Source organism: Monopterus albus, unplaced genomic scaffold, assembly GCF_001952655.1.
Source record: "Monopterus albus unplaced genomic scaffold, M_albus_1.0 scaffold250.1, whole genome shotgun sequence".
Taxonomy (NCBI): Eukaryota; Metazoa; Chordata; class Actinopteri; order Synbranchiformes; family Synbranchidae; genus Monopterus; species Monopterus albus.
Genome location: NW_018128130.1, coordinates 1,543,847 through 1,562,973, shown reverse-complemented (window position 1 = coordinate 1,562,973; position 19,127 = coordinate 1,543,847). Strand labels below are relative to the sequence as shown.

General features: G+C 39.3%; 1 protein-coding gene across 10 annotated transcripts in view; it reads left to right on the top strand.

Annotated features, from left to right (window-relative positions):
* The window catches only part of ptprfa (protein tyrosine phosphatase receptor type Fa), a 562,000-nt gene that overhangs the window by 219,690 nt on the left and 323,183 nt on the right, over positions 1 to 19,127 (top strand). For all 10 annotated transcript variants that reach the window (XM_020620922.1, XM_020620921.1, XM_020620919.1 and 7 more), the window contains exon 4: positions 14,451 to 14,592. In XM_020620922.1, the coding sequence (XP_020476578.1) occupies positions 14,451 to 14,592 (142 nt within the window). The remainder of the gene's footprint in view (positions 1 to 14,450; positions 14,593 to 19,127) is intronic.

Genomic DNA, 19,127 nt, shown 5'->3' with positions numbered 1-19,127 from the left:
CCGCCCACACACACGTTTACACCTACTTGTTTTACCTAGTTTGTGGGGTCCTATTGGACTATTTTCTCATCTTTAATAAGTTCAGCATACTTTCAGCTAGCAAAGCCATTCAGGTATCAAAATGTTCAGCTCTTCAAGGGCAGTCATTTCTAAACTTCATACTTTTATAATATTTAGCTTTATTCTGAAAATCATGCCCCATTCAAACACATGGGGACACTCAGCATACTTTCAGCTATTTCAGGTATCAAAATATTCAGCTCTTCAAGGACATTCATGCTTCTATTCAGAAGTTTTCTAAACTTCATGCCTTTGTAATATTTAGCTTTATTTTGAAAATCTTGCCCCATTCAAGTGAATGGGGAAATTCTACTTCTGCATACTTTCAGGTATCAAAATATTCAGCTCTTCAAGGACATTCATGCTTCTCTTCAGAATTTTCTAAACTTCATACCTTTGAAATATTTAGCTTTATTTTGAAAGTTTTGCCCAATTCAAATGAATGGGAATATTCAAATTCAACATACCTTATGAGCTATTTTAGCTATCAAAATGTTGAGCTCTTCAAGGACATTCATGCTTCTTTTCAGAATGTTTCTAGACTTCATACTTTTGAAATATTTAGCTTTATTTTGAAAATCTTGCCCCATTGAAATGATTGGGAAAATTCTACTTCAGCATACTTTCAGGTATTTCAGGTATCAAAATGTTCAGCTCTTCAAGGACATTCATGCCTCTATTCATAATTTTTCAAAACATCACACTTTTAAAATATTTACTTTATTTTGAAAGTTTTTCCCCATTTCAAATGAATGGGAAAAATCTACATCATACTTTCAGCTGTTTCAGGTATCAAAATGTTCAGCTCTTCAAGGACATTCATGCTTCTATTGAGAGATTTTCTAAGCTTCATACTTTTGAAATATTTAGCTTTATTTTGATAGTTTTGCCCCATTCAAATGAATGGGGAAATTCTGCTTCAGCATACTTTCAGCTATTTCAGGTAGCAAAATGTTCAGCTCTTCAAGGACATTCATGCTTCTATTGAGAGATTTTCTAAGCTTCATACTTTTGAAATATTTAGCTTTATTTTGATAGTTTTGCCCCATTCAAATGAATGGGGAAATTCTGCTTCAGCATACTTTCAGCTATTTCAGGTAGCAAAATGTTCAGCTCTTCAAGGACATTCATGCTTCTATTGAGAGATTTTCTAAGCTTCATACTTTTGAAATATTTAGCTTTATTTTGATAGTTTTGCCCCATTCAAATGAATGGGGAAATTCTGCTTCAGCATACTTTCAGCTATTTCAGGTAGCAAAATGTTCAGCTCTTCAAGGACATTCATGCTTCTATTGAGAGATTTTCTAAGCTTCATACTTTTGAAATATTTAGCTTTATTTTGATAGTTTTGCCCCATTCAAATGAATGGGGAAATTCTGCTTCAGCATACTTTCAGCTATTTCAGGTAGCAAAATGTTCAGCTCTTCAAGGACATTCATGCTTCTATTGAGAGATTTTCTAAGCTTCATACTTTTGAAATATTTAGCTTTATTTTGATAGTTTTGCCCCATTCAAATGAATGGGGAAATTCTGCTTCAGCATACTTTCAGCTATTTCAGGTAGCAAAATGTTCAGCTCTTCAAGGACATTCATGCTTCTATTGAGAGATTTTCTAAGCTTCATACTTTTGAAATATTTAGCTTTATTTTGATAGTTTTGCCCCATTCAAATGAATGGGGAAATTCTGCTTCAGCATACTTTCAGCTATTTCAGGTAGCAAAATGTTCAGCTCTTCAAGGACATTCATGCTTCTATTGAGAGATTTTCTAAGCTTCATACTTTTGAAATATTTAGCTTTATTTTGATAGTTTTGCCCCATTCAAATGAATGGGGAAATTCTGCTTCAGCATACTTTCAGCTATTTCAGGTAGCAAAATGTTCAGCTCTTCAAGGACATTCATGCTTCTATTGAGAGATTTTCTAAGCTTCATACTTTTGAAATATTTAGCTTTATTTTGATAGTTTTGCCCCATTCAAATGAATGGGGAAATTCTGCTTCAGCATACTTTCAGCTATTTCAGGTAGCAAAATGTTCAGCTCTTCAAGGACATTCATGCTTCTATTGAGAGATTTTCTAAGCTTCATACTTTTGAAATATTTAGCTTTATTTTGATAGTTTTGCCCCATTCAAATGAATGGGGAAATTCTGCTTCAGCATACTTTCAGCTATTTCAGGTAGCAAAATGTTCAGCTCTTCAAGGACATTCATGCTTCTATTGAGAGATTTTCTAAGCTTCATACTTTTGAAATATTTAGCTTTATTTTGATAGTTTTGCCCCATTCAAATGAATGGGGAAATTCTGCTTCAGCATACTTTCAGCTATTTCAGGTAGCAAAATGTTCAGCTCTTCAAGGACATTCATGCTTCTATTGAGAGATTTTCTAAGCTTCATACTTTTGAAATATTTAGCTTTATTTTGATAGTTTTGCCCCATTCAAATGAATGGGGAAATTCTGCTTCAGCATACTTTCAGCTATTTCAGGTAGCAAAATGTTCAGCTCTTCAAGGACATTCATGCTTCTATTGAGAGATTTTCTAAGCTTCATACTTTTGAAATATTTAGCTTTATTTTGAAAATTTCCCCCCATTCAAATTATGGGAATATTGTACTTCAGTATACTTTCAGGTAAATATGCCTTTCAGGTGTCAAAAAGTTCAGCATACCTTCAGCTAGAAAAGCCATTCAGGTATTAAAATGTTCAGCTCTTCAAGGCCATTCCTACTTTATTGCATCTCATCCTTCAGATTATCCAACAAAGAACTTCAGCCATTTCTTCTCATCTTTCAGCTGTTTCAGCAATTGATTTCAGGCATTTTCTGGATGATCTTTCAGTTTATCAGCATCCACACGCATTTACAACAGGAAATGCATTTCTCTAGTTATCAACAGTTATTCTAAAGAGAGAGATTAGGTTTAAATCAGCAGCTGTATTAACCTATTCATATTCATTAGCAGCTATAAACACATTAATAAAACACAAACTATGGTTTTACTTTATTGTGGTTGTTGCTGCACAAACCAAGCATTTATTAGTGTTGTGGAACTATTTTGGTTCTTCTCACCATTGCTAACTCTGAGAGACGAGACAGTCCAAGTAACTTCAAAACAGTGCTGATTTATTCAAAGGATCACAGCTAAAATTAACATTACACGCTCAGGTATCTTGCACCTCCATCCTGCACGCAGGTAGATGTAGGATGAAAGACCCTGAGCCCACCAGGCCTATACATTATATCACCTCGGTTGGGCTAGCCCCATACTACACAGAAACGCCAACCGAGACGTCTCTGTTGCCAGCTTAGCAGCTGGCCATAACAGTAGTCATAACATGAAGCAAATCAATGTGTGAATGTGTGTCTGTTGGTTAAGTGGTGTGTAGCTAAAAACATTCTCACGACCTCTAGTACATGTCGTGACTTAAACATAAGAACATATTATGGCTAAGGCTACAGTTATACACGTCATAATAATAATATTAAACACCCTGTCTGCTGACAGTCATCAACTTTTCTCTCTAGTTATCCTTGACCAGATGTACCCTGTAGAAACTCATAAGCATGCCTAAGCATTTAACAGTCTAACTAGACATCCTATCTCCACTAAACATTTCTAATACATAAAGTATCTATCCAATATCTATCTGACTAAAAATACCTAACATTAGGATAAATGTATTGTTGATTTTACACCAGTATTAGCCTTTTCAGTTTTCATTGTTGCTGTGCTCAGATCATATAGTTTTCTTTTTTTACAGTCATGACTTTCTTATGGTATGAAACAGAGAAATAGAAGCTGTAAAGATACTGGGCCTTTCTCAGTTTGTATGTATGCGTATGCATATGTGTTCACATGGACTTGAAACATCAGGCAAGTATCGAAGCATCAAACAGCCATAACACCTGGCTTACAGCTTTTATATATTTTGTCATATAGCTGTTACTCTGCCAGCTGCTTTTTCATCCTCCATGGTTCTCCTGTGAGAAGTTGTATTTCAGCAGCCTTTTTGTAATTTACCTGTAGCACTGTAACATTATAAACATACAATACGATAGTCAACCTGGGCAAAAGCTAGAGAACAGCTGAGAAAATGGATGTGCTAGTAGAGATTATTTTGTCACACAATAGGCCAGAATCAGAATCATGTTTATTGGCCAAGTATGTTTAAACACACAAGGAATTTGTTTCCGGCGCAGAGGCTCTCAGTGTTCTTACAAGTCAACAAACAAAACAGGATAATATGTGCATTTTAAATAGGAAAGAGAAGAGGGAAAAAAAGAGAAACATTGTATTTATTTTATATACTGTATATATATATATACTGTATATGTACACATAATACACATTATGGCAGAAAAGCTTTTATGTTATGTTCAGTAGTTGTATTTATTGCACTGTGGCCTCTTGTCCTGTTATACAGTCATGGGCCACTTGTTCCTTAAGGTGATGGCATGGAGGTATGGCATGGAAATTGTCCTTGTGTCTGGTTGTTTTGGTGTACATTGAACTGTAGCACTGTCCAGACGGGAGGAACCTATGTACTTCATGGACTCTACTGCTGATAGAATGGTGCAGGGTATGGTGGGGGGTAAGGCTGGGGGTCTTCTACTGAAGTCCACCGTCATCTCCACTGTTTTGAGTGTGCTCAGCTCTAAATTGTTGCGACCACCAGCAGTTCAAACTCCCATCTGTAGGCCGACTCATCACTGTCTCAGATAAGACTGATAACTGTTATCAGAGACCACCTCTTCAAGCGGGCTTGGGCAGGGTGCCCAGGTCTCATATGCTTGTGTTCACACTGATCAAAATGAACTGGACTTTTGAGGACAGTGTACTCGGATCTGGGCCCAAGTCCTTAATGTAAAACCGGGTCCCCTGAGGTGCAGTCATTGGTGTAGAGAGAGAAAAGCAGTGGAGAGAGCACCAAACCCTGGGCAGTGCCTGTGCTGACTGACCAAGTGCTGGATGTCGTTTTCCCCAGCATCACTTTCTGCTTTCTTTTTTATCAGAAAGTTGATGATCAGGTGTGGGCAGGCACAGTGAGCTGGGTCAGTTTAGAGTGGTGGATGTCTGAGCTGAAGTCCACAAAGACAAAAACAGCAAAAGCACAACAGAGTATGCAACCGAGATGGCCATCCACAGAGTCATCTTGGTACTAATACCAAGATGGTGCAGTGGATGAGAGTCTCGCTGACAGGTCTGTTGAACTGCTTTCACCTGAGCCCAGCAGGACTCAATTATAAATTGAGCATACTGCATGCTCCCATTGTCAGAGGTCTGTACTAAGAAAAACAAACTTGATGTTCACTATCATGTGGAGAGCATTTTCAAAACTCTCCTTGGTGGTCCACTGTCTGACATGCAAGAGTCTGCTTCTGCAGCATTGCTTTCAGGATTATTGTATATTATTGAAAGATCCAATCCTAAAGTCAAACAAGTAACCATGAAGGTTGTATAAAGTACAAGTTGCAGTTTAAACATTTAATGGGGAGAAAAATGGAAAAAACCTCAGGAAGTGCAACAGAAGAGGAATCGCTCATCATGCTGTGTATACAAAATATATCGGCATAACAGATTTGCAGTATGGACAATCAGAATAACACAATGTTATAGGTTTTATACAGTATATACAATCCGCAATGGCCCAGACATTCTAAGACTCCCCTGCAGATTGTAATGCCCACAAGTCCAAAGCAAACATTTTGAAGTGATGTTTTTTCCTGAGGAACTCAGAATGTTCATAATTAATAAACTAACCTTGATTCCAGGCATTTAGAGGCAGAAAAGACTCTGGGCCCTGCTCCAGACGTAAGCTGATTGTTTTGTTTCAGCTAAAAGACAGCTTTACAGCCTGCCTCTCCTTATCAGATAGGGAGGCCGAAGCCTTGTCTCCATGACTATGACTGACCAGAACTTCCCTCATCTCCACACTGGAATGTGGAGAGTGCCATAAAACTCTCTCTGACAGGGAAATGCCCTTAGATTTAAACATGTGAAATAGTGTTAATCAAAGGTTGTATGAAGGTTGAACATGTTTTGCTGTCAAGCTGATGATGCCACACCTCTGCTTAGCCATTGCAAAGACTTCTTCCTTAAAGTTTCTTATAACAGGTGAAATGATTCCAAACTTGAAGTTACATTAATGTGTGCCAAAATGTGTGGAAGTGGTACCGAAGTGTTCCATGAACGTTGGTGATTCTGCTTATTGGATAATATGCTTGATAAATCAAGCACCACCAGACTTATGTTAATATTGGCATCCTAACTTCCTCAGACATGCTCAAAAGATTACTTAGGAAATAGTTTTGACTTTAATTTTAATGACTGTGTGCTGATAATTTATTGCTTTTGTCTTTTATTCTCAAAGTTCACAGTTCCTTTTCTCTCCACAGAATGTCTCCGTATGAGTTTCATGTCAAACTGTGTTGCTTAGATTTTTGTCTAAATGGGAGTTATTCTACACCCCAGTCATATAAATGTCTCTTAAACATACCAGCCACAGTGGAGGAAGCCATGTACAGCATAAATTAAGTAAGGCGGGAATCTTTTACAGTATGTCCTGACAGGACCAATAAGTAGCTTGTTGTCACGACAGTCAGAGGAGTCCAAACTGGTAGACTTCTGAACCAAACAGATGAAGTCTTAGCTCAGGCTGGCGCATGGCTGCACAAATCACTGTCGCTCCTCAGTCAATACAGGAAACAGGATTTAAGAAAGTCTGTGCCCTCGAAAGTTTGCTCCTCTTGTCTCCATGTTAGATCACATGCTCACATCCCCACAAGAAGTGTTCTTTTGTATTTAGCAACAGCGATTTTCTCCTGAATCTACTCTCATCAACCAGCAGGAAGCAACCTGAAGTATTGTGCGCCAATTTTAGAATAGTCAAAATTAGATTTTAAGTAACCTGAATAGATTTTTGAAACTCCAGAGACTATCAAAATGATTCTGCAACACGATTTACCTTCAAGACTTTTCAAACACCAGAAATGCAGAAGGACCCTGGTGAAGCCAGCATCCTGGAGAAAGAACTGGCCACCCAAGAAGCAGACCCCCCCCCGAGGCCGAGCCCAGAAATACAGTGACAACAGATTGTCATGATTCTCCAGCTCAGGTCCATCTTAGAACTTCGAACAGGCTCCAATCCAGCACTTCTCTTCTCCTGACCACGTGGCATCTCCAGAGCTAATGGCTAACTCCTGCCAATAGCTAGGTACCACCTGGTAGAATGATATCTCTGAAAACTACTTACTGTATTACCAAACCATAGTATCTAACCTGTTGAAACTGAATTATGTTTCTCTCCAGAATCAGGACCAAACCCCAGTATTTAGATTAGCTCAGTTTTAAGCCATCGTAACTCATCTTGGCTAACAGACCATTAGGTCATCCATTAAACCCAGTCATCTTTGTGCAATGTACCATTTGAATTGCTTTTCTCATCCTGATCATTTTCCCTGTGTACATATTGTAAATAAATTTACTTAGACTAGAACTGGCTATGTCTTATATCAGTGATGGGCCATGCATTTCATACCTGGGCCTTCAGTGAGGACTTACCCGACTTAATTCACCTCTTAATACCATCACTATTATGTCGCAATTATAGAAACCATCAATACTATACAAAAACGCAATATAATTAGTGTGGGATTACAGAGAGAGAGAGGTATTTCACGTATTGAGGGTGAATACCATTTTCACTAAAGCAAGAAACCCAGTTAAGACAACTCCAAACCGCTACACTACAACCGCAACTGTACATCATCTGGAGCAGTTCAGACTCAATATTTATCTAATAACATGCCGAAAACATACAAAATTTAAATTAAATATATCATACTCACCAAAGATGCCATTTATTTATAGACAAAATCCATCCTCATGGAGGTGATCTCTGCGTTTCAGTTCCATTAGTACCATGGTTCTCAAAGTGTGGGGCCGCCCGCACTAGTGGGGAATAAAGACATGACAGGTGGGGTGCAGTGAACGGAGAAAGTTAGAAATGGGTCATTAATACAAGTAAATTAAAATAACATCAGTTCGGGGCCCGGGAGAAAAAAGTGGAACCATAATGTAACAACATTTAACGTCGGCATTGTTATGTACGCTCGCACACGGAAGTGAGTGAGCAAAAAGACAGACCCAGGTAGCCAACTTCAGTGCCAGCAGTGATTAATTTATTTACAATGCAGTACGTGGTAAGAAGAACAGGCTGGTGAGGGTGAAATGAGTGACCGGGTGTCGATCAGCAGCAGTACTTGGAGTGATGAGATGGATGGAGTGGGATGAGCTGCGTTGCTGGGTCACTCCTGAGCTGGCCGGTGGGAAATGACGGTTACTGAGGGAATAAGAAGAGAGGGGTATGTACACATAGTAAATGGTGACTGTGCATCGATCTGACTGGCAGAGGTTGGAAGGGTTGAGTGGAGCCAAGGTCCGGAGGTAGTAGTCCGTGAAGGAAAACAAGGAGGAATCTGGTAGAGGAGAGGCAAATCAGAGTCCTGGGTATAATACAGTGGGAACTAGAACAAACACATGGAATAGCAACAAGGCAGACAAATGGTTAGACAACATGAGGGCCTGAGAACATAAACGAACTGGCAAGGGAGTGACAGGAGAGCGGGGTATAAATAAGGGCAGGACTAAAGAGGTGCAGCTGGTGACAATCAAGAAGTGTGGAGCAGGTGTGGTAATCAGGAACCGAGGACGAGAAACAAAAGTGAGGGAGGTGAGAGAGGCAGGTGCAGCCGGGCAAAGCTGACAGGCATGTTAACTGCCGCGCAACAATATAAGGAAACTTTTACACAGAGGGCCAATAGTGTACGTAGTGGGCATAATAACGTAAATGGATAAATTTGTTACATGGACCACAAAAAAGCTGGCAATTCAGCGCAAGCAGACAAAGAAACAACAGGCAGTAAGCCTTATCAACCATGAAGCCCATCTTGCGCTTGAATTAACGGTGGGAATGGTGGGGGCAGAGGACAGGCCCATGTGTGTCTTGTTTCTTAACCCGCTGGCAGCAGACAGCATGAGACCCAACAAATTAAGAATACATTTAGAAACAACATACCCCAGTCACGTTAATAAGCCACTTGACTTCTTTAAAAGAAAGCTGGTAGAAAACCGTTAGCAGGAAAATGGCATGGTAAAATCCACATCAGTGAACAGCAAAGCACAAATGGCTTCCTTCAAAGTTGCATACAGAATTCCCCAGTGCAAAAAAAACACACACAGTTGCTGAGCAGCTCATTCTCCCTGCTGCTGTAGACATGGTGTCGATTATGCTGGATGAGACAGGTGCTGCAAAATTGAAAAATATCCCCCTGTCAAATGATACAGTTGCACTTATATTTTTTCTGTTTTGAACTTGGTGTTATTTGATATTTCAATTAATTTGAAATTTTAAAAATTGGCCGATTTCTTTATCATTTTGTTGACAAGTGGGGCTTGAAAATTTGCCCGCCCTCTTAAGTGGGGAATGACAGAAAAAGTTTGAGAACCACTGCATTAGTAAGTCCTTTTCTAGTTTTGCTCTGACCAACCAATCAGAGGACGGAAAAATGCTGACGTCATTGTGGGCCAGCTAGCTGGCCCTGTGAGGTGAATTTGAAATCCCATTGCTAATACAGTTTAAGTTACATTGGCCAGCACTACTGATTCTGAAGGCCCTGGGCAGATTAGATTGAAATGGCAACACATAGAGGCTGAAATCTGATTGGACAAAAAATCTGACATCCATATACACATACTGGAAGCGGTGCAGCCAAGAGAAACGCTACGAAATGAAGAGAATAGACTGTTGGGAATAAATTAATACAATTTCATGGAACAAATATTAGAATTTAGGTTGTAACTGTAGGTCAGTGCTTCTGATAGTGTTTAGGCCAGCAGAGAAGGCCTTGCTGGCCCTGACTGCCCACCACTGTCTTATATACAGTATGTCCCTCCTGTTTTCAGTAAATCAGCTAGTGTTCTGAGAACTCCAGAATTATCAGTGCGACTGAATTAATCACTCTTGTTAAGCACCTAATCACAGTGTGATAGCACTCGAACTATCTAGTGCCCTAATCTAACGAGGTATTGAATATTAAAATTAATATGCATGTTCATAAGTGTAGTCATTTCTGCTACACAATTCTCTTATATATTTATACCAACGAGAATCTTTCTGCATTGTGGTAGGCCAACCAGAGTCTAGACATTTTATGTATGCAGCTGTATTAACACATACAACACCTGCCTCATAAACAGGGCTGTATGAGCCTTCCTGCAGGACTCTGGAGCCGCAGGAGGGCTCATTAGCTGCCAGACAACCCAAATGACTTCAAGTGAAGTGACTCAACATGAGTCGTGCATAGATAGAGAAACTTGGTTCATGTCAATGTGAGTAATAGGAATTATCTTCCACCTGTCTGCACAGCATTACTCAAACTGATGGCTACCCTGTATGTGTCACAGTTGCACCTCCTCCCAGTGCAGGAAAACTGCTTTAACTACCCAGATTTCCAGTTGTATTCAGTAGAATCAGGCTTTTGATTGATTAATACAGCAGAGAGAATTTTTAATGAAGGACATTCACTGGTCAAAGACATAGATGACTCGAAATGTTCATCTTAAAGCATCTGTGTGCATCTAAAGCACTAACCTAGGCAGTCATCCTCCACGGAAAGAAAACAATCCTGAAATACTCATAAGGGTGGTATTTACTGATTTTGGCCGTGACCACTGCTGGATGTTGACATTATATCTGCTACCTTACAATTTACATCTTAATGGGCTCCAATTGCCATTGTCATGACTTTAACAATACAGATGTATTGTGTTACAGCAGTGCAATATTCCTCATGAATTAATCCCATTCTGTGTTTAAAGGAATGTTAAGTACATTTTGCTGATAAAGAGAAATGTGTGTTTAACTTGTTTTGTATAGGATTTTAACCACTGGAACATTACCCAGTATACAGTAGTCTGTAATAGGACATTCAGCTTTGACAGAGAAAAAAGACAAAGACAAAGCCTCCCGAGGGGACACGGGTGAGCTGAAGGGGAGGTGTGGAGGGAGAGAGGTGAGGCAAATATCCTTTGAGATGAAATTGAGTCATAACTCAGTCAAATCATAACACACAAATGTGAAATGCATATTGACATTATTCAGTGTGACTGGCAGTTACTGTGAATATCAGATTAGTGGAAACACCTTTGATTTACTCCATTTTCACACAGAAGTCACAGATTCCTCTCTTTGCTAATAAAAAGACAGAGGGACCAGCAATTTTTCATACTGAATGCAGGACAGTGCTCTGGACAGGATTTAAATTACAGAAAGACCAGTGAGCTCACAGGAAAACAGCAGGTGATTGTGGCTGTTCTTATTATCAGGGCAGTGGTGAAAAATTAGAAGCAACATGTTTGAGAGGGGAAGACCGTCTGACAGATGTGCTCTGGTGCCATTAATTAGAGTCTGGTTAAACAACTTTCACAATACCCAGGTGACCTTCATAATGGCTAGGATCCATGCTCACAAGTTGCTGGGAACATCAGTACAAAGTCTCTGGCATATGCAGACATTATTCCAACAAGACAGTTCATCCTTGAACCAATAGAAGGGCACCAGTTCAGCTGAGACCAGGGCCACCCATGCTGGGTGAGAATGAGCAACTCTGGGAGAATATAGGGTTTTCCTCAGAGTTGAGCAAAAGGTCCTGAAAGGAGACTGTGACCTGAAGGCAGGGTGAGGATAAAATTTTAGAACCTATCTCTTCCTGGTGTTAATATCTGTATGTTGATATGCCTCCTGGATAATGCCTTATCATGACTGTTTGCATTTACACCATCACCTGCAGTTAGGGTCTGATTGATTTGATTCCATTCTGATTACGATCTGACTGGACAGGTCGCCAATCCATCGCAGGGTACGATCTGATATGTCTGCATTTAAACCTGCTTTAATCTGTTTTTCCTTGTCAAATGTTAATATCCAGGGAAACTATGGCTCTAATTTTGGCCTTAAAAATGTTAGGTAGCCTTGCCCTAAACCCTCTGAACAATGAGGGTGGTACAACTGCTCCCTTAAATTCAGCCATTAAAACAAAGGTGACTTTCTGCTTGATATATTAAGCACCATTTCCATGGTGGCGTTAAGCTTTTTTCCCCTTCCTGCTTCTCGCTGCCAAATTTCTCTCCTGAGAGTTGCAGCCATATACAAATATTTTGCTTTGTGTCCTTTTCTTACTGAGCCATCCGTGTCACACTACCTTCACTCCTCTATTCCTCATTTTTGTACAGGGCATCAATAAACTGCCTTCTTACATCTCTCAAAGAGTTTCTTGAGTGTGATTTGTAAAACACATATTACAGAAGCCAGTTTAATAGTGTTTGCTGTTATCACCACTGTTTTCAATTTGCTGCAGTAAATAAAGCGGTTTGAAGCTGGAGAAGGATCAAGGTTAGGCTTGTCCCAAACTGACCCTGGTCCTGATTTGAACCTGATCCAATATAACTTAGTTTTAGTATAAACTCAACCAAGGTTGTTTTTCCTAGTGTCCCGATATACACAAAAATGTGCATTTTGTTTTCAGAAGATAAAACCTTGCTGCTTTCCATTGATGGCTTCCGTGTATGTGCCTGTGTGTGTTGGGGTGGGAGTGGGGGTGGATAGACATCCTACCAAGGCTGGAAGAAAGTGCGACTCTGTAACTCCTTTGTTAGAGCAGAATCAATAAAAACACTGGTATCAATAGAATCTTATCAATTCCCATCTACACTATGTGAGGCCACACCTAACCATCATGAGGCAGCAACGTGGAATTACGGATATTATGAGGTAATTTGCTTCTGTATTTGAAAGATTCCACAGTAACCAAAGTGTCTGCAGCCACTGTGAGGATTGTACTGTGTCCATGTTTCACAGAAACGTGATAGTTCTTTTTTTTTATAGGGTATGTATGTATATAATGCACAAAGTAGCAGAACCGTAACTTTTATATAAACAGGCTGGGTCATGCCAGCCATGGTAGTGAGTGGCCTCTTGTATATTAAGGTTGTGTCAGCTGGTGCTGGAGCTATCAGAAAGGCATCCTGTGCTTGTCTTCCTACCCCAAGACCATTCTGATGCTACCGTGTTGTCAAAGACCAGACAAAACACAGGGATTGTTCTGCTGTATTAGGTCCAAAAATTGTAATTGTACTGTTACAGCAAACCCATTTGAAAAAATTCTTAATAATTCCTAAAGACTGCCCCTAAATGATCTTGTCAGTGCTGTTTTCATGAGATTTTCTTTGAGTTTTGCAGTTGAAAATACATAAATATTCTAAAGGGCTTTCAACACAAACCAGAAAACAAACCTTATCCCTCATGCAATTAGCCTTTGACCAGCAGCAGTTCTGCCTGTGGGACCCTGATCATTGGGTAGAGCCTGTCTTGCTCCTCCAGAATGTTGCATAAATACAAACATGTATCAATATTAGACTTCTTCAGCTAATGCAGCAATTGTCCATATCATGACCTGTTAATGAAAGAGAATAGGCCTAATTCAGATACAGTACATAGCAGCATAAACAAGTAAAACCATCTTGAGGAATGTTTTTTTTATGTTCAGCAGAGATGATGCTAGGGTGTGGTCAGCCTAGCACAAAGCATTAAGACTGAAAGCAGTTTGAAAAGTGCCAAAAGAGTTCTGTTCACAATTCAAAAACACACCTGCCAACACCTCTAAATTTTACTTTTTTTTTTACATAAATGGCTAAAAATGTATTGTCTTGGACCGTAACATGGTCACTGATACCACTGAAAGCATCCTCTCCGAAAATATGACCTTACAGGTCATCTGTGCCAGCAGCTTATGTCCCATTAGAGTTGCATTTTATTGTTAGGTGACTTAGTAGTAGGAAATCAGGTGATGTTGAATAAAGAAGCATAGTTAGGGAAGAGGATGTAGAGAGAAAACACATGACTGTGACACTCCAGATTGTTGTTCATTGCCTGTTTCAAACTAATAGTCTTTGCCGTTTCAGTTAACCATGGCTGTTACACAAACTTTACCACATTTATTACTGTAACCTTAATGTCAAAGGGTACTATTTCAGGAGACCACCTGACTGACTGTTCCATTCCTAATGCTAAGCTAGGCTAACCATATCCTGATTCCTGTTTGTGAAAGGGCTCAAACAGGATATTGTTTTGTGGATACTGTGAATTAAAAGTGTTGTTTATATATTTCTAAGTATACAAGTTCCTTGAGACTCATTTGTTCTTTGTCTAAGATGCGGCATTCTCATACTTTAAACAGTATTAAGGAGGTTTCCCACAGAGAGTTAAAAACAGACACAAATTTGAATGGACATGTCACAGATGATTACTTTAATCCTCCTCTGCTGTTGTCTGTCTAGGTGATTGAGTTTGATGATGGCTCTGGCTCGGTGCTGCGTATTCAGCCTCTGAGGACACACCGCGATGAAGCCATTTATGAATGCACAGCCACCAACAGCGTGGGAGAGATCAACACCAGTGCCAAGCTTACTGTCTTAGAGGGTAAGACCTGGATGTCTGTATGGCTTCCTACCTGTCTCACTAATCATTCACACATCCCACATGTCATAGCTGCTTCATTCCGACCCCTGCTGTCTCTCAGCCTGTCCTCACCTCCCTGTGTCTGACATCTCTAGGGTTTTTTGTGCTCATGAGATCCTATGTTGCCTTTACATTAGAGCTGCTCCTCCTGTGTATAGACAACACACTGAGCACTATTCTTGCCTGTTTGTACTCAGTTTTAATCATTTGGTTCAATTCAAGTCTGTTTTAATGGAACAGTGTTGCAGTGAGTCACGGTGCCTCAGGGGCCCATGATTTGATGAACTGGTGCCGGTGAGTTCTAGTGAGAGCCAATGAGTAGAGAAATTAGAACTTTTCCAGGGGCCCAAACCTTTGGGACCATTTCTCCCATTATTTAATCATTTTTTTAAAAGAGTGTCAACACATCATGTGTAACAGAATTTAAAGTGTGGTTGGATGCTTCTTACTAAGATGAACTTTGTGAGTCATAATTATTTTCTCCTTATGTTTGTAGAAAGTGAATACTCAAAAAACTCCCACATTGCAACTGTATTTCTGTCTTCTAGGTTACATTCTAAAGCAGAATAAAATAGCTGATGCTACTTTGAATACAGGTGCTTTGGTAGTTTCAGTCCAATTTGTCAGCACTGCCTGTCCTTTATATGAATCCATATGAAATGTGCTGCAGTAAATTCAAAGAATGGCGTTTTCTTTATGTGAAAATAGCATCCCATACTCTCTAAAAATAGTTGTTGGTCTAATCTGTTTAATCTTCTTGGTTGTTCAGATAGAGCGGAAACACAAACAAGAGGTTTGCTTTTGAACAATGGTGTCACAAACTGGCTCACAGAATGTGAAAAGGAGGGAGTCAATGTAAATAAAACAAGCAGGATTTAATTCAAACTAACAAAAACACAAAGTAAAAAAAGGCAAATCAGCACATGGACCATCTTTTATAGCCACAAAGGCCCAGTGATGCACCTGTACAATGGCTAATGACCCTCACATATCAGTTAATCCTACTGAGGCTGGCCAGGTCAGGGATGTTACACCCTCCCTCTTAAACTCAAGACAGATACATAAATGAGAACAGTCAAAGACAACACAAAGCATAAATGTGAGAACATTTCTCATTCCTTCAAGTTTAAACAGTTTTTCACCCTAATCCCCAACAAACCAGACGGATAATTACTCAGTAGTTGAAAAATGGAACCTCCAACCAAATAACTATCTTAGGGTGTTTTCACACTTGGTCCCTTTCAGCCCTCAAAACAGACTCAGAGTGATTAGTCAACATTTTTTGTGTAAATGTGAACACTCTAAACAAACTCAGACTCCTTTGTTTCAAGTCTGCAATGTCATTTGCTTAATCTGTGCATTGTAAACACGAAGCACTCCAGGTTCACTTCTAGTCTTTTGTATGTAAGGGCAGAAACACCAGCAATGTGTTGAAATATCTAGTGAGAAAATAAGAAATAAAGCAATTTTAACTCTGTTTATAACTTTTTTACTTAAACAAAATAACAAAAGCAACTAATAGGAGCAAAGCAATAATTAATAAGATTAATATGGAGTATTGTAGTAGTACAGTTAAAAAATGTAATGATACCCATATGGATGAGTAGTTTGGTGCAAGGAAGAAACTACTGCACTTCTCCAGATAGGGAACAAGCAGTACACCAAACTACAACTGTTTAACGTGCACAGACACGCCAAGATTTTCCTGGTGGCCCTTAACAAACCAGGGAAATGTTCCCAGGACATGATATTCACTCATGTTCTCTTTCACACTAAAGTGAAAATGACTTGATTGGTCTCCTATTGACACCAACCACTTAGGCCTACAAAGGGGAGGCATGGCTTGTAAAATGACATGTGGCTAAACTCATCCAAAAGATGTACATTTTAAATCTCAAACTAATGGCTTTGCAAACCAAACAATGTGCGGACACTACTCCCTTCCAACATCCAAGAAAATGTACACCACAAAGGTAACCAGTGCGCAAACTGAACAAAAAGTGTACAACTGAACAAAAAAAACCTTGCATGATACTCTCAATACCAGGCACATCAATGCATTCTTCTAAAACTAAACTGCATTTACTTCACTGGACCCAGTTGGTCCAATTATAATGGTCGCTACACAAGCTGTCCAAATATTACAAGCCTCCATGTATCTCACTAATGCTAGATTTAACCATACCAAAGGGGTTTGGACATTGAAGATGAGTCCCTATCTGTAGTGATAACCTTGCGCATTGGCATCCAAAGTTTGTCGCATTAGTGCCCTCATCTGTGCATCTGACATTTAACTTTACAGATGCTTAAGCATCCACTATGATGGAGTATGGATCAAATTAACCCTAGCCCTAACTGCCTAATCTCCTAACCCTATGATCTAAATCAAATCATTTAACCTTGTTCTTGTAGCACAACTGTACTTCTTGATTCTGTTTATAGTAGCTCTCTGTTTGTGTGCTTTAGTTCCTTTTCTCTGCACCTTGTAATCATTGAAATAAAAGATGCTGTGCTCTGGTTCTTGACACTAGTCACAGCTGCCAGTGTGCTATTTAGCGTATGTCCTCTTTTTAATCTGGTGATTATTCTCTCCTTCTTCCTGTTTTTCTTAAAGAAAAATTTTTGTAGCTAATTTTGGTTGTGTGAAATACAAGTGTCTTTGTTTTGTTTCTTCATACAATCCTCATTGCCAACTGCTAACATCCCATGGCCATATTAATATAAAGTGGGAGCTCTACTACAGTTTCTTGCTTTAAATGCCTGTATGGGTTGACACCCTTAGAAACGGGATTGCAGTTGTCAGGTGATTGAGCCACTATAATCATGACTTCCATTAACATATCCGGGTAAGCTCGTGATGATCCTATTTCAATACTCTTTAAGCCTAGAAACTGAGCAGTAGTATAAAGTATGTCTTATTTTACTTCCACCCACTGAGAGCCATTAGGATTGCAATCATTTCTATTGTTTATACTGATAGTGTATTGGAAGTTCTTTTTCTTGCAGCAACACTTAGTTATGCGAGGGAGAGCAAATCAGCACATGGGCCAGTTATATTATAGCCACAAAGGGCAAGAGAAGTGCATCTGCTAACAACCTTCCCACATCAACCAGTCTGCTGAGGCTGGCCAGGTTGAACTCCAAGTCCTTAGGAGGGGCATCACAACAGACTACATGTGGCCTGTACTGTGTTCAGCTGCAGCAGTGCTATGGCACCGTTACCTTTAACAGGGTTTGACTTGTGAGGAAGAGGGCTGACATAAACCACTGTTTAGCATACATCCATATCATAAAGTGAGGGTATTATATGAGTCCTGACTCACTTTGAATAAAGTTGGACTGTTGGTTACTTATGCTTCTTAGATATATTGAATGTAACATTTAATGTTTACTGTGCTTATTCCTTTATTTACTCATAGTTTAATCCTTATTGTGTTGATTTGTCTATATTCTAATGAACTTGTACAATTATAAGTTGAATATGATTTAGTGAAGCTGAAAAGCTCATTTAACTGGTACAAAAATGTAAAGTGGTTGCTGTGTTCATTCTTTTACTTTAAAGTACTTATAGATTCTCTTAGAATTGTATCACATATTCATTAAAACGCATCTCAGCTACCTTATTGTATAGATGGTAAATAATGGATTTTATATATAAAAATTCCCTTCTCACCCCTACGGGGCGGCGTTTGTCTTCCTCAACCTCAGGTCTTCTACCAGAGGGAGTTTGAGGGTTCTGCGCAGTATCTTACCTGTACTTATCACCACTCTCTTCTGAACAGAGAGCTCCGAAGTTGTTTCTCAGACCTAGTCTGAGTCTTCTAGTTTAGGAGTCACAGCTCCAAGTGGTCCTACCACCATTGGGAACACTTTGGCCTTTACCTTCTATATCCTCTTCATTACTTTTTCAGGCCCTTCTTCTTGATGTTGGTGTCATTTTGAACAGCTATATCTATCACCACTACCACCTTCTGCTCCTTGTCTACTACCATGAGGTCTGGTTGGTTGGCCACTATCCCAATCTCAGTGAAAAGAGGGACCACAGTACTCCTCATTTATGTACAATCTCTCAACAGCTGAACCCGTTAGTAGATAAACAGTCATAAATTATATTACACATCCTGAGATGGCACAATACAAGATCCTGTCATCTCAAGTTGTCTTTTTTCCCTGGCTATTTAAAAATGATGATTGAAGTTATTTTAGATTTCAGTTTCTCGAAAAGGCACTGATTTCAAAGTGCTTACAAAAATGTAAATGAATTTCAGCTGGATTCAGGTGTGGAGACATCCCATCTCTTGTAATAAAGTCATGTTTCAGTTATAAAATCCTAATATTTCACAGGGCAATTGGACTGACAAAAAAATTGTGGTTCCTGGCAGATGATTCGAATCATTAAAGAACCTAACAACTTTTTTGTGGTTATTTTATTAAATCAAAACAGTTCATTTAACATTTTGCTTGGAATTGTATCTCTACAACAGACACATTCCTGC